Here is a 15837-nt window from a genome sequence, read left to right as displayed (position 1 = left end):
TTCTTATTCGGCCCACCAGTCATTTTCAAACTGTCAAAATGGCAGAACCCATTCTTCAAGAGTAAAGTCCGGCACCCTCCTCACCAGTGACAGTGACAGGGAGTTGCCCCAGACTGCAGCCTCCAGCCCTCCTCAGGGCTCAGGTTGAAGACCACATCTCCATGCCCCACTGGCGATGCAGAGGGTTTCCCATTCGAATAAGGTGGGGGTTAGGCTTGAGGATTCACACCATGAAATCATCCAGCCTCAGTCAGGGCGGCCAGAGCCCTGAGGGAGGGACATGCAAGGTTGGATAAGCCTCAGTTGCCTGGGAAGAGTGCGTCCTAAGCATTGGGCCGCCTTCCAGAAGCTTCCCCTGAGTGTCCTTGCCTTTCATCGGTAGTTAGAGGCGGTTCTTTAGACAAAGGGGTGGCCCTGAGCTCTCTCTCGAGACTTGGTCTCCGCTACAACATAAAGCCTCATCACTTCTTCCTCGGCTGCTCCTGAAGCCCGGCTGGTGATGGGAAGCCCCCACTCCCACCCTTCACACTGGGGGTCTCCATTCACAGGAAGGAAAGCCAGACTCTGGAGAACAACTTCCGAGAAATTTTATTTTTGATTGAACAAATAGATGTTCTGAAGGCTTTGCTTAGAGATACGCGAGATGGTCTGCACAACTACAGCGGGGACACGGATGGAGGCGAGGACCGGAACCCCATGGGGGCCATTGACGAGGTGAGGGAGGCTTGGGGGGGGGGTCACACTCCACGGCTTCTCAACGCAGAAAGATCGAGTGCAGGCTGTTATGTGGCTTGTGTCCTCCTCTTTAACCTTCTCCCTAACAGCAGCTTACCTCAGGAAAGCTTGCCGCACACACCCAATTTTTCATCACTGCTGAATCGCAGAGAAGACTGTGGCAATATGACTGACTTCCCGCCAAAGTAAATGACTGATTCTGTTTTATTTTCCAGTAAAACAAACAGAAGATCATTCAGAAGTGGCAGCCTCTGATGTCTATACACATGTACTTAAAGAACAAAGCATTTTGGGGGCGCCTGGGTGGCTCAGTCAGTTAAGTGTCTTGACTCTTAATTTCGGCTCAGGTCATGATCTCATGGTTGGTGGGGTTGAGCCCCATGCTGGGTACTGATAAGGTCAAGTGCGCCTGATTCAGGTCCATAAATAAAAATATTATACATTTTTTTGTTTATTTATTTTGAGAGAAAAGAAAAGAGCACAAGCAAAAAGGGTGGAGAGAGAGAGAGAGAGAGAGAGAGAGAGAAAGAGAGAGAATCCTAAGTAGGCTCCACACTGTCAGCACAGAGCCTGACATGGGGCTCAAACTCACAAACTGTGAGATCATGACCTGAGCTGAAATCAAGAGTCAGACACTCAACTGACTGAGCTACCCACGTGGCCCTATTTTTAAAAGTATATTTTTAAGTTTATTTATCTATTTATTTTGAGAGAGACAGCATGGGCAGAGAGGCAGGGAGAGAGGGAATGATGTCTACTTTCTGAAGCACCCAGAAACCTCACCCTGACACCTGCTGTCTTCTAGACCCTATTTTGTCATGGCCCTGGGACAGGGCTTCCATCAGTCACAGCTTGAAGGGTGGGGCTTCTGCTTTTTGAGAATCAGAATGCCCTTAAGAAGCCAATATATTTTTTTAGGTTTATTTATTTATTTTGAGAGAGAGAGAGCAGGGAGGGAAAGGGGGCGTGGTGCAGAGAAATCCAAGCAGGCTCTGTGCTGTGATTGCAGAGGCTGACATGGGGCTCGATCCCATGACCTGTGAGATCATGACCTGAGGTGAAATCAGTGGTCTTCTTGCGTAACCAAGAGTCCAATATTAACTCAAAGGATGGATACCTGCTAACAAGCAGTCACATGCTCTCTGTCAACTGCCTTGATTACTGAATACTTACAGAATGTTCAAGTCTTTATTACTAAATGAGACCCGAATGATGGGGGGTGGTGGGGATCACAGTACGACAGGCAGTTGTTGGGGCTTCCAAAGGGGACTTCGGTCCAAACTTGCTGGGACTTGGAGGGTGTCTGGACACATGTCAGCTGCCCTGGGGAGTGGCGATCCCACAGAGCCATGAAGGTCATTAGAAATCTGTGCACAGTGCTTGGATGTGTGCAGCTCAGTAGATGTTCACTGTTATTGTTATTTGGCAGATGATGGCCCGTAGGTCCAAATCGACAAAGTGAATTGTCAAAACTCAAACACTTGGCTGCGATTAACAGAAACCCCTTTTTAATATTTGTACAGGAAATGTCAAACTTGGTGAATTCCATCCTTAAAAAGTTGAGAGAAGACCAAGTCCAGATGGCTGACTATGCCCTTAAGTCAGCAGGTGAGTAAAAACTGGAAAAAGTTCATGCTTCCCAAGGGTCTCGATTCTCCATATGTGTTTATTAAGAAAACATAGTTATCTGTCCAGTAATTGAGAAGGAGGAAAAATGAGCAAATCTAGACAATGAGGCAGACGATAGACATGGTTGTAGTTGATGTTTTCTGGGTGCACATCTCAGAGGCAGCAAAGGTGTGCATCTTCATTAGCATGAGTCCAGGACCATGAAGGAAGCTGATGTGTCACAGTGAGGTTGGGGATGCAGAAAATAGAACAGGTGACACAATCATTACAACCTACAATGACGGCTAATGACTAATCTAAATGCATTATTCGTGATTGAAGAATCGTGGTGAAAGACAGGATGTGTTCTAAATGTCTTGCCATTAATAAAATTAATGCTTAAGTGCTTAGAGTTTAGACCATGAACCTTAATATTCTCTACCTGCCTGTGATAGCCTATAAACAATGTGTTCAGTGAACCATGTAGAAAGAGAGAAAGAGGGAGAAAGTGTAAACCACACGCAGTCACACTGGTATTTACCAACTGACAAAGCCAGATTTATAGTGGGGCCATAAATCTGTATCCTGTATCAAGTTGACAGCATTTGGACTAGAATGATTATACGGGGTGTGTGTGTGTGTGTGTGTGTGTGTGTGTGTGTGTGTGTGTGTGTGTTGAAATAGACAGAGCAAGAGAAGAGACTTGCTGAACCTGAATTCCCTGAAGTTTGGGGAGAATCAGCATTGAGATAAAGCATAGGAAGGTGAACTGCAGAATCCTTTTTTTATCAGTATTGGCATTTGGATACACCATTTTTATGCTTTCTTTCCTCTTCCCTATTGAATGTATTTACGGCTTCCATTTTAAAGAATTCATGATGACAAGTGTAAGTCCAGGGATAACCCACTAGAGTAAGGGAAAGCAGAAAATGGTTATGGTTTCTCAATAAATGTGAGACAAGATACCAGCTTCTTGAGCCAAGACGGAGGGCGCCCATGCCAGCTTCCCATCCCCCCACCTCCTCCACCAACTGAATACATACGACTAAAAGTTTTGGACAAAATATAAAAAGCAACTACCCAAGTCTGATGAAAAGTAAACAAAAGCAGGCAGATTCTGGAGGGCAATGAAAAACCCAGAAGTGACCCACGTGGGGGTGAGTTACACGTTTATGGATTAGAAGGGTCAATTCATTTAAGATGGCAATTCTTGCTAACTGGTCTATTGACTTAATCCCAGCAGAATTGTCTATACAAATCTATAAGTTGTTTCTAAAATGTATGTGGAATCACAGAGGAACCAGAATAGCCAAAACAGTTTTGAAAACGAAGAACAGGGGAGCCTGGGAGGTTCATTCAGTTAAGCGTCTGACTTCGGCTCAGGTCATGATCTCGTGGTTTGTGAGTTCAAGCCCCGCATGGGGCTCTCTGCTGTCAGCTTGGAGCCTGCTTCAGATCCTCTGACTCTCCCTCTGCACTTCCCCACTCGTGCTCTCTCTCTCTCTCAAAATAAATATAAAAAAAAAAAGAAAAGGAAGAACAAAGTATGAAGATTGACATTCTCTGATGTTAAGGCTTATTACAGAGCTACAGTAATTAACAGAGTGTGGTCTTGCTGAAATCAGTGGAACAGAATAGTGAGTCCAGAAATAGTCCCACACATAGAGGGCAAGTTGATTTTTGACAAAGGAGAAAAGGCAAGTTAATGGTGCTGGAGAAGTGAGACATTTTCAGCAAATAAATCTCGACTCATCACTTACACCTTACAAAAATTAACTCAAAATGGGAGACTGACCTAAATGTAAAGTTTAAAGCTATAAAACTTCTAAAAGAAAGATTCTTGTGACTAAGTTCAGACAAGATTTCTTTTTTAAAATGTTTACTTATTTATGGGGTGCCTGGGTGGCTCAGTGGGTTAAGTGTCCGACTTCAGCTCAGGTCATGATCTCACGGTTCGTGGGTTTGAACCCCACGTCTGGCTGTGCGCTGACAGCTCGGAGCCTGGAGCCTGCTTGGGATTCTGTGTCTCCCTCTCTCTCTGCCCCTCCCCTGCCCATGCTCTGTCTCTGTCTGTCTGTCTGTCTCTCTCTCAAAAATTAATAAACATTAAAAAAAATTAAAAAAAATAAAATGTTTATTTATTTTTTGGGGGAAGGGGAGGAGCAGAGAGAGAGGAAGAAAATCCCAAGCAGGCTCTGTGCTGTCAGCAAAAAGCCTGACACGGGGCTTGATCTCACGAACCGTGAGATCTTGACCTGAGCCAAAATTAAGAGTTGGGTTCTCAACCAACTGAGCCACCCAGGTGCCCCTGATTGAAATGTTCTGATATTGATTGTGGTCATGGTTGTACAACTCTGTGAATATTCGAAAAACCACCCACTTGTACTCTTGAAATGGGTGAATAATGTAGTATGTGGATTTTATCTGAATAAAGCTGATTAGAAATTTAAAAATAAATGAATGAAAAAGTAAATACATATACATTCTTAAAAAAAAAAAAAAAACCTATATACCTGGGGCGCCTGGCTGGCTCAGTCAGTAGAGTGTTTGACATTTGATCTCGGGGTTGTGAGATCTCAGGGTTGTGAGTTCAAGCCCCTTGTTCGGTGTAGAGATTACTTAAAAATAAGATCCTAAAAAAAAAATTGATCAAGAAAACCTGCTTAGGGGCACCTGTGCGGCTTGGTAGGTTAAGCATCTGACTCTTGATTTTGGCCAGGCCGTGATCTCATGGTTCATGGGATCAAACCCCATGTAGGGCTCTGTGCTGATATCCTGGAGCCTACTTGGGATTCTCCCTCTCTCTCTCTCTATCTCTCTCTCTCTCTCTGTCTCTCTCTCAAAATAAATAAAATTTAAAAAATCTTAAAAGAAAAGAAAACCTGCTTAGTATAAAAAAAAAAAAAGGATGCCCAGTTACATGTGAATTTCAGGCAAACAGCAACTAACTTTTAAGTATAAGTATCTCCCATATATTGTATGGGACACGCTCATACTAAAAAACTGCTTATTTTTTTATCTAAAATTCAAATTTAACTGGGAGTCTTGTATTTTTACTTGTTAAATCTGGCAACCTTAGGTGAACAGTAACTATTTCAGATTCTGCCATCTCAGAAAAAATACTGGCAATTGGATACTCAGTCAGGTACATGCATTTTTAGCTTTGTATTGTGATATCCAGATAAAGCTTGAGGAAATGATTTGCATTTTCTTAATTTCTTGTGTCTAAACTACATTTTGCTTCTAAAATGAAATAACCTGAAGGGATAACATTTGATGAGTATACTTTTGTATTTCTTCGGTTAAAATTAAAGCTCAGTGAATCTACAGAATTGCTCTTACAAATATAACTTGTGGATACATTTATAACATTGTCGGGTTTTATGCTTTTTTTCAAGTAGATTGGGCTGACATAAAGTCTCATCACACGAGCTGTGAAAATATGGGGGTCCATATGTCTGTTTAAGTAATAAACGCTATGCACATGATATTTCCACCTCTGATGCAACTGCTCTGGAATTCAGTTAATACCAGTTTCAGAAGTTTTGTGAAATTACACGGAACAAACATGATTTTCTCAAAGTGACAACATCTCAGCAGTAATGAGAGCCAGAAGTCATACTTTCCCAGCCAGTTCCCGAGTGTGAACCTTAACTTACTTGTAATCTGCCTGGGAATATTTTGCTAACAACATTATTAAAATACAAATGACCAGGATGGGGGGTGGCTCAGTTGGTTAAGCTTCCAACTCGTGGTTTCAGCTCAGGTTATGATCTCACGGTTTGTGGGTTCGAGCCCCACATAGGGCTCTGTGCTAACAGTGTGGTGCCTGATGGGGATTCTGTCTCCCTCTGTCTCTGCCCCTCTCCTGCTAGCTCTCTCTCTATCAAAAATAAATAGCGGCGCCTGGGTGGCTTGGTCGGTTAAGCGTCCGACTTCGGCTCAGTCATGATCTCACGGTCCGTGAGTTCGAGCCCCGCGTCGGGCTCTGTGCTGACAGCTCAGAGCCTGGAGCCCGTTTCGGATTCTGTGTCTCCCTCTCTCTCTGCCCCTCCCCTGTTCATGCTCTGTCTCTCTCTGTCTCAAAAATAAATAAACGTTAAAAAAAAAAATAAAAAAAAAAATAAATAAACATTTAAAAAATGTTATTTCTATATACATATATATACAGTTATATATTTGTATATGTGTGTATATATATATATATACATACAATATATATACACATTTATATATATATATAAATGACTGGGGTGCCTTGGTGGCTCAGTTGGTTGGACGTCTGACTCTTAATTTCACTTCAGGTCACGATCTCATGTTTCGTGATTCATGGTATCGATTCCCATGTTGGGTTCTGTGCTGGCGACTTGGGGCCTGCTTGGGATTCTCTGTCCCTCTGTGCCCCCCTCTCTTTCTAAAAATAAATAAATATCTTAAAAATAAAATAAATAAAATACAAGTGACGTGTTTGGGGCTGCATAATGTTTTATTTTTTTTAATTATGTTATCTTTTTAGGGGCCTCTGTCATTGAAGCTGGGACCTCCGAAAGTTACAAAAATAATAAAGCAAAACTTTACTGGCATGGGATCGGGTTCTTAACCTATGAAATGCCCCCAGATGTTATTCTTCAGGTAAAAGCTAGACTAAGAGGAATCTATTATTTTAGGGTTTTGTTCTTATTATGTATCATGAAAATATTAACACCGAAACGGAGGCCACTCTGAACTTGTCACAGAATCTGAACCCATCCTCTTGCATTTCAATGGTCATCAAACGATATAAATTATTTCTTATTGTATGAGCAGTAAATTATGATTGATTAATTATTAATTGTTTTTATTTTAAGATCAGTAGACTAGATGATTTGACTTCTTAAATAGGACATAGACATTCCATGTCTTTTCCTTACGTTGATTCTGTGCCCCACCCCCTTTTTCTTTGAAAGCTTCAGTCTTTGAACAAATACCTGCTCAAGGTGCATGTCCCCTCAGCTCCCACACTGTGCTACATGCTGCTCAGGCCAATGCATTCTTACAAAGTCCAGTTACAACAGGAGAAATTTCCAAATAAGATTTCCGCTAACATTCAAGTTCAATTCAAAAGGCTCTGGACAGACATCAACAGATGGTGGGGCTCTTCTTAACTATAACCTACAAACCTAAAGTCAGTTCTCAAGGTAGGAAGCCCTTCAGGAGCAATCGTATGGATCTCATTCCAGACTCTAGATCTAGAAAATGGTAGAAGTCATTTTTCTTTCTTACAACCACTGCCATCTCCATCTCCACCACCATCATATCTTTACCACCCATGCCAGCTCGCCGCCTTCTAGCTGCCCACAGTCTAATTAGAGCAACAAAAGAAAACACCGTAAATCAATTATCTAATCATATAATATATAATCCTGCAATAAAGGGCTTTGTTTGCCATAAACATAATGTGCTCTGGAAGAACAACCGAATCCATAGGTATCTTGGCAGTTTTCCTGCGTGATATGTACCCATAAAACGCCTTCATGTTATGGGCGTAAGTGAGATCTGTGGTCAATAGTGGTTTGCTGACCAATATTGCAGCGGTGGATTTATACAGCCACATAAGAGATTAACTCCATGTTTTCTTTCCAGCCAGATGTCCATCCTGGAAAGTGCTGGGCCTTCCCAGGTTCCCAGGGTCACGCCCTGATCCAGCTCGCCAGGAAGATCACACCCACTGCTGTTACCATGGAGCACATCTCCCAGAAGGTGTCTCCCTCAGGAAACATCTCCAGCGCACCCAAGGAATTTTCTGTCTATGTGAGAGGCAATCAAAATCGGTGTTCAGAGTGGGTTATGATAGGAGGGGGTGGCTGGGAATCAGACGCTGGGATGAGCAGCTAACCGTTTTTATCACTGTGAGAGAGTTACTTGTTCCCTGGACCTCTGCTCTGCCATCGACAAGGCAAGGGTTGGACCAGATATGTTCTATTACTTAATTTTTTTTGCTTTTCTCAAAGCTATCTGTGCACAATTTAAAAATGAACATTCTTATATGCTTATAATTCAGCACTTTCTTGTGCCAGGGCTCTCACCCCAGATTTCTACTCTCTGGAAGCTTCTGCCTGCAACAGTTTTAGCCACTCCTTTGGGTACTTGCCTTCATATCTGTTTTTATTGTTACTTCTTTTTAAGAAATTTTTCTTTTAACGTATGTTTATTTTTGAGAGAGACAGAGACAGAGCATGGGCAGGGGAGGGGCAGAGACAGAGAGAAAGACACAGAATCCGAAACAGGCTCCAGGCTCTGAGCTGTCAGCACAGAGCCCGATTCGGGGCTCGAACTCAGGAACAGTGAGACCATGACCTGAGCTGAAGTCGGATGCTTAACTGACTGAGCCACCCAGGCGCCCCTGTTACTTCTTTATTTTTAAGTTTATTTATTTATTTTGAGAGAGAGATAAAGCACAAGTGGGGGAGAGGCAGAGGGAGAGGGGAGACAGAGAGAATCCCAAGCAGGCTCCACACTGTCAGCACAGAGCCCGACGCAGGGCTGGATCTCATGAACTGCGAGATGACGACCTGAGCTGAAATCAGACGCTTTAATAGACTGAGCCACCCAGGCACCCCTACATTCCCTTTTTGAAAAATAATCTCTTAGGAATGCAAGCTGGTGCAGCCACTCTGGAAAACAGTATGGAGGTTCCTCAAAAAACTAAAAATAGAACTACCCTACGACCCAGCAATTGCACCACTAGGCATTTATCCACGGGATATAGGTGTGCTGTTTCGAAGGGACACATGCACCCCCATGTTTATAGCAGCACTATCAACAATAGCCAAAGTACGGAAAGAGTCCAAATGTCCCTCGATGGATGAGTGGATAAAGAAAATGTGGTATATATATACAATGGAGTATTACTCGGCAATCAAAAAGAATGAAATCTTGCCATTTGCAACTACGTGGATGGAACAGGAGGGTATTATGCTAAGTGAAATGAGTCAGTCAGAGAAAGACAAAAATCATATGACTTCACTCATATGAGGACGTTAAGAGACAAAACAGATGAACATGAGGGAAGGGAAACAAAAATAACATAAAAACAGGGAGGGGGACAAAATGTAAGAGACTTAAATATGGAGAACAAACAGGGGGTTACTGGAGGGGTTGTGGGAGAGGGGATGGGCTAAATGGGGAAGGGGCACTAAGGAATCTACTCCTGGAATCATTGTTGCACTAGATGCTAATTTGGATGTACATTTTAAAAAATAAAAAATAAAATAAAAGATATGCATATATATATATATATATATATATATATATATACATACATACATACATACACACACACACACACACACACACACAATGGAGTATTACACAGAAATTAAAAAAAAAAATGGTACTCTCTATACCTAATGTGGGGGCTTGAAATCACCACCCCCAAAATCCAGAGTCACACTCTCCTCCCACTGAGCCTGCCAGGTGCCCCTACTTTTACTTCTTGATCTTTCAGTTTTGCTTGTAATCCATTGGTATCCTTTGATGAAAAATGAAGAGTAGCCTCTTCCGTGGCTCTCCCAACCTCCCCAAAGTTTTATGTCTTACTTTTTTATAAAAAAAAAAAAACAACAAAAAACAACAAGTGTATTGAGATGTAATTCACACGCGAGCAATTCAAATACATAAAATGTACACTTCAGTGGCTTGTGGTATATTCACAGAGTTGAGGATGCATCCCTATCATCAATTTTAGAACATGTTTAAAAAATGTTTATTTCTTTTGAGAGCTCGAGTCAGGGGAAGGGCAGAAAGAGAAAGAGAGAGAGAGAGAATCCTAAGCACTATTAGCACAGAGTCTGGTGTGGGGCTTGATCTCACAAATTGTGAGATCATGACCTGAGCCAAAATCTAGAGTCAGACGCTCAACAACTGAGCCACCCAGGTGCCCCTGGAACCTTTTTGTTGCTCCCGACAGAAAACGTGCACTCGTTAGCTGTCACCTCTCATCTTCTGTCACTCCCCACCACCACTGACCTACTTAGTCTCTGTAGAGTCACTCATTCTGGATATTTCCTATAAATGAAATCATAGAACATGTGGTCCTTAGCGAATGGCTCCTCCCACTTGGGATCATGTTTTCAAGGTTCACCTGTGTCATAGCGTGTCAGCACTTTATTTTTTCAATTGTTGAATAATAACTACTTCTCTGGGTGGATAGACCACGTTTTACGTATCCATTCATCAGATGATGGGTGTTGGGTTTGCTTCCACTTTTTTGACTGTGATGATTAATGCTGCTGGGAACGTTTGTGTATGAATCTTTGTGTGGACATTGGTTTTCTTTTCACTCGGAACTGTACCTGGAAGTGAAATTACTAGATCACATGGTAAACCTACATTTCATGTTCGAGATGCTGCCAGATAGTATCTCTTACTTTCAATCGGTATGCAGTGTTTTCGCTGTAACCGTGTCAGTGATGTTCTCATTTGAGCCATATCGTATACGAGTTTCTTTGTGTAAGAGTTTTGATGTTCCTGAGGACAACAAATGTCTCTTTTTAATTCACTTTGCTTGAGGCACCTGGCTGGTTCAGTCGGTTAAGCATCTGACTCTTGATTTCAGCTCAGGTCATGATCTCGAGGTTCATGGGATCGAGCCCCACGTCGGGCTCTGTGCTGATAGTGCAGAGCCTGTTAGGGACTCTCTCTCCCTCTCTCTCTGCCCCTCCCCTGCTCTCTCTCTCTCACAATAAATAAATAAACTTAAAAAATAATTTGCTTACTTTTCTATATTCCTATCACAAAAACATTCATTATCTCTTTTTCAGGAGTGTCAAAATCCTGCCATTATGTTCCTTCATGTCAGACAGTTTCTAAGTTTCTTCTTTATTTTACTTTTTAAAGATGTCCTTCTTGTCCGCATTGCCCCCTCTTATCTGATCTGCATAAACTTCATCTCTGCATCCTGGGGATTCAACATAATCACCTCTTCTATTATTTAAAAAAAAATCTTTTCTCTCTGATTCTCCTCTGTTTCTTTGCTCCACCTTCTGAAAGATTTTGCCAACTTATATCCTAACCCATTTGCTGAATTCTTCATTTCTGCTGTCATGATTATTCCAAGACTTTTTCTTTTTTCTGTAAATAACTCCCATCTTTAATGTCTAAATGTCTTCCTTCATGGATACAGTATGTTCAGTTTTGGAAGATATTAACAGAATTCGTTTCAGTTCTGTGGTGTTTTCTTCTGTTCCCTCCCCTGTCTTTATCCCCAAATACCACTTTTCCTATTTGTTGAAAGTGGCTCTTCTCTCGTGTCTGGTGATGCTTTTCTGTCGCATTTCAGAGACAAAGGGTGAAAAGCTAGCTCAAAGCTCTGCACACTTCGTGTGTGAGCTTCTTGGGTGGGTGGTCTGCTTGGGCTGTTTCTTCCGGAGCCCCCAGTGTGATACAGGGTTAGGTTGACCCTCAAGGAATCCCGCAACCTTGTTGCATGGAGATTTCAGCGTGGCCAGCCACACGCTGTGAGAACAGGTGCATGGTACCCTCCCCCCCCTCCCCCCCCGCACTGCAGCCCCCTCCCATCCCCCACCCCATGACCCCGTCTCTGCCCTTTCTGGATACTTGCAATGACAGTATCAACATGCTGCTGGTCCCCCTACACACAGGGTAATCCGTGCTTTCTCCAGGCCACTCCACCAGTCACCAGCTGGCTATCTGCAGACTTCTTGTCTTAGTGTCTGTTCCCAGGTGTTCCCTGTTGGTTTATGCCTTTCTTTTTTTTAAGCCTTTAAAAAAAATTTTTTAAGTTGATTTATTTTAAGAGTGTGTGAGTGGGGAAGGGGCAGAGAGAAGGGGGGACAGAGGATCTGAAGCAGGCAGAGCCCGACGCGGGGCTTGAACCCACAAACCATGAGATCACAACCTGAGCCGAAGGCAGACACTTAAACGACTGAGTCACCCAGGCGCCCAACTTGTGCCTTTCTTCAGTTCCCCGGTGACCCCATCTGGAGGGGGTCTCACAGTTAAAACATGGGCGCCCGGCCTGCTCTGTGCACCATTGGAACACCTATAAATGCCATGATTCTGGGGTCACAGGACAGAACAGAAGCTGCTCCCCTTTGACTCAGAGTCTGCTGACACCTACAGCTGACTTAGGTTGGATCTGAGCGGGTCGAACCCCACCTCAGAGAGGCGCACTCAGTTGCTCATTATAGATGAATTATGGGTAGCCCATCAGGCAATAAAAACCACTTCTCATCCTTTTTCTCTTCTCTTAGCAAATTTATGAAGCAGTGAAATTAAAGCAGTGATAAAGAAGGCGGCAATAAAACTCGCACACCTCCCTTAACAGGATAAACTACAGCTGGCCCCCCGCCCCCAGCAGTGGTGATGTTTGACCACCCAAAAACTTAACTACTAACAGCCTACGGTGACCAGAAGTTTTATAATAACATAAACAGTCGATGAACACATAGTTTGTATGTTACATACATTATATGCTGTATTCCTCCAAGGAAGGAAGCTGGAGAGGAGAAAATGTTATGAAGAAACTCACAAAAAGGGGCACTTGGATGGCTCAGTCGGTTAAGCATCTGACTTCGGCTCAGGTGATGATCTCGAGGTTCGTGAGTTCGAACCCCATGTCAGGCTCACTGCTGTCAGCACAGAGCCACTTCAGATCCTCTGTCCTCCTCTCTCTGTCCCTCCCCCACTTGCTCTCTTTCAATTTCAAAAATAAATGAACATTAAAAAAGGAGAAAGTCAAAAGGAAGAGAAAATACAGTTCTGTACTATGTTTACCAAAATAAATCCATGTGTATGTGGATCCACATGGTTGAACCCATGTTCTAGGGTCAGCTATGAATGAGGTTTGAATTGTATGTACATATAATTGTGGCTGCATTGTTTAATCATGGTGTAGGCAATTCTTTTAATAAAATTATAATGGGGCACCTGGCTGGCTCAGTCAGTGGAGTGTATGACTCTTGATCCCGAGGTCATGGGTTCAAATCCCATGTTAGGTATAGAGCTGACATGTTTAAAAAACTGTGATAAAGTTTACATATCAAAGTTACATATCATATAATTTTCATTATAAAACGGTTGAACTAATGGACCCTTCGTGCATTGTGTTTCCATGATTTGGGGAAACTAATGACAAAGTTTAGATTCACAAAATTAATTTCCACCAGGCTGTCTCCTCTCAAAAAACTTCCATTTTGAAGGGTAGAGAAGGAACGAAAAAGCCCAAGGGAAATAGCATACAAATAACACTATTTTCTTTCAGTCAACAAAAGCTTACTTTTTGGAGTTACTTGGGTTGTCTGAGTCTGGCAATTGGGTTAAATTTCGCTCATTTTGGAAAACATTGGGTCAGCATGGGAACTTATTTTGTGTTTCCTTCATTCAAAGTATGCCAACAGCAAATTCAGTTATTAGACCAGAGTTAATCCTGGGATTTGCTCTGGTTCTCTGTCTCTATCATCTATCATCTATTTATCCACCATCTATCATTTACTTATCTATCATCTACGTATTGGTCAATCTGTCTATAGATAGATACTATTTATTTATCGTCTATTTATCATCTATCATCTACTTATCTATCTATCTATCTATCTATCTATCTATCATCTACCTGTTGGTTGATCTGTCATCTATCCAACTATCATCTATCTATTGATCAATCGATCGTTTTATCGATTGATCTACCTATCGTCTATATGTCCAGTCAGCCCTGTGGTCAACCCGTTTCTTGCCTCACAAGCCCCCCAGTTAAATGCCTTTTGGGTTTATAGGGAAACACTGGCACCTAGCACAGCACCGCGCCCTGGTAGACACCCAAGGTGTCTCGTGAATTGTGGCTACTTGAACAGACAACAGGCTCCGTTTATTCAACTGAGCATCCATTCGTGACACGCCCCCATGTCTGTTGTTTCCTTTCACAGGGCATCTTGAAACACTGTGAGGGAGAAGAAGTTCTCCTGGGTCGGTTTGTGTATAACAAAACAGGAACCACCATTCAAACATTCAAGCTCCAGGTAATGAGAGCCCCGGGAAAAGATGGGGTGTGAGGAGCTCCATCCCCAGAATGGGTTTGTGGGGTTGATGCAAAGTGCTATAAGAGGATAATTATGACCAAAGTGTGAGCTAAGGAAGGCTTAGCTGAACTTTAATTTGTAGCTCCAAGTGCTACATGGATTTTTTTAAATTATTTTTTTAAGTTTATGTATTTTTGAGAAACAGACAGAGAGAGTGAGCAGGGTGGGGCACAGAGAGAGAGAGGGAGGGAGAGAGAGAGTCCCAAGCAGGCTCTGCACTGTCAGCACAGAGCCCGATGTGGGGCTTGAACTCACAAACTGTGAGATCATGACCTGAGCTGAAACCAAGAGTCGGACACTTAACCGACTGAGCCCCCCAGGCGCCCCATGCTACGTGGATTTTAATGCAAAACACCAGGCAAGTACCAGAACGTGTTCTAAGCCAGATTCTTCCTTATTTGCTACTCCCCCCCCCTTTTTTTACTATAATTATTTTCTCACTCCTTCTCTTACCTCTTGGGCTCCCTTGATAGTATGTTATCTCCCATTGGGTACAGGGGATAGAGATGGTTGTAGGGAGACAGGAACTCAGGAAGAGAGAATAAATACTTCTATCACACAGTGTGAGTGATACCTCTCTTCCTAACTCAAGGGGGAGAAAATGCCACCTGTTAAGATATAAACCCCCTGAAAGCCATTAAGGTATATGAAATATATTTTCATTATTTCTCATTAGCCACAGGAAGACTTAAGACGGCATCGTCTACCGTGTCAAAATAAGTGTGCTGCGTACGATACCTCTCGGCCAACGCTGAGATAATCTAAGTTGAAAACACTATACGTGTCAGAAACGAATGACCCAGTGGGGTTTCCTATTTGATTGTTCAGCCGTGTCTCCCATTCCCACATGGGGACCCTGTGGGACGGGCAGAGGCATTTGATGTCCAGACCACCACATTATTTCCTTCTCTCTCACCCTTCTTATGAGCCCTGTACTTAAAGGAACTTGTTTTCCCATCCATTAGACTGGTGTCTCATAAAATACTGTTTAGGAAGGAAAGAAAGCGTCCACAAATTCTCCATTAGATCTGCATACCTTGGGATTCTTTGAGATGGTTTTCTTTATAAGACATTGATTTGTATCTTCTCTTTATTTTCAGCACGAAGTTTCCGAACCTTTATTATGTGTGAAACTTAAAATCCTCAGCAACTGGGGTCACCCGAAGTACACGTGTTTGTATAGGTTCAGGGTCCACGGCACCCCAGGAGAGTACCCCTAGAGGAAGCCAGGCAGACGGCCGTGACCACAGGTCCAGAATATGTGACTCGTTTTACTTCCTTAGATTCATCGCACCCATAGGCATCAAAATGGGGGTGGGAGGGGAACCTCAAAGTGGTTCATACCTGCTCAGAAAATGTGAATGAGTTTTACTCGTAAAAAATACAAAAATAAATTCAATCTTCTTGTGGTAGTGTA

General features: G+C 42.7%; 1 protein-coding gene across 1 annotated transcript in view; it reads left to right on the top strand.

Annotated features, from left to right (window-relative positions):
* SUN3 (Sad1 and UNC84 domain containing 3) overlaps positions 1-15837 on the top strand; it is a 31149-nt gene extending 15312 nt beyond the window's left edge. Inside the window, exons 5-10 of the mRNA XM_060632072.3 lie at positions 549-714; positions 2259-2343; positions 6860-6975; positions 7966-8133; positions 14268-14360; positions 15521-15837. Of these exons, the coding sequence (XP_060488055.2) occupies positions 549-714; positions 2259-2343; positions 6860-6975; positions 7966-8133; positions 14268-14360; positions 15521-15640 (748 nt within the window). The 3' untranslated portion in view covers positions 15641-15837. The remainder of the gene's footprint in view (positions 1-548; positions 715-2258; positions 2344-6859; positions 6976-7965; positions 8134-14267; positions 14361-15520) is intronic.

The sequence above is a fragment of the Panthera onca genome, chromosome A2 (assembly GCF_046562875.1).
Source record: "Panthera onca isolate mPanOnc1 chromosome A2, mPanOnc1 haplotype 2, whole genome shotgun sequence".
NCBI lineage: Eukaryota > Metazoa > Chordata > Mammalia > Carnivora > Felidae > Panthera > Panthera onca.
Note: the sequence above shows the minus strand (reverse complement) of the source record. Positions and strands in the feature narration are given on the sequence as shown.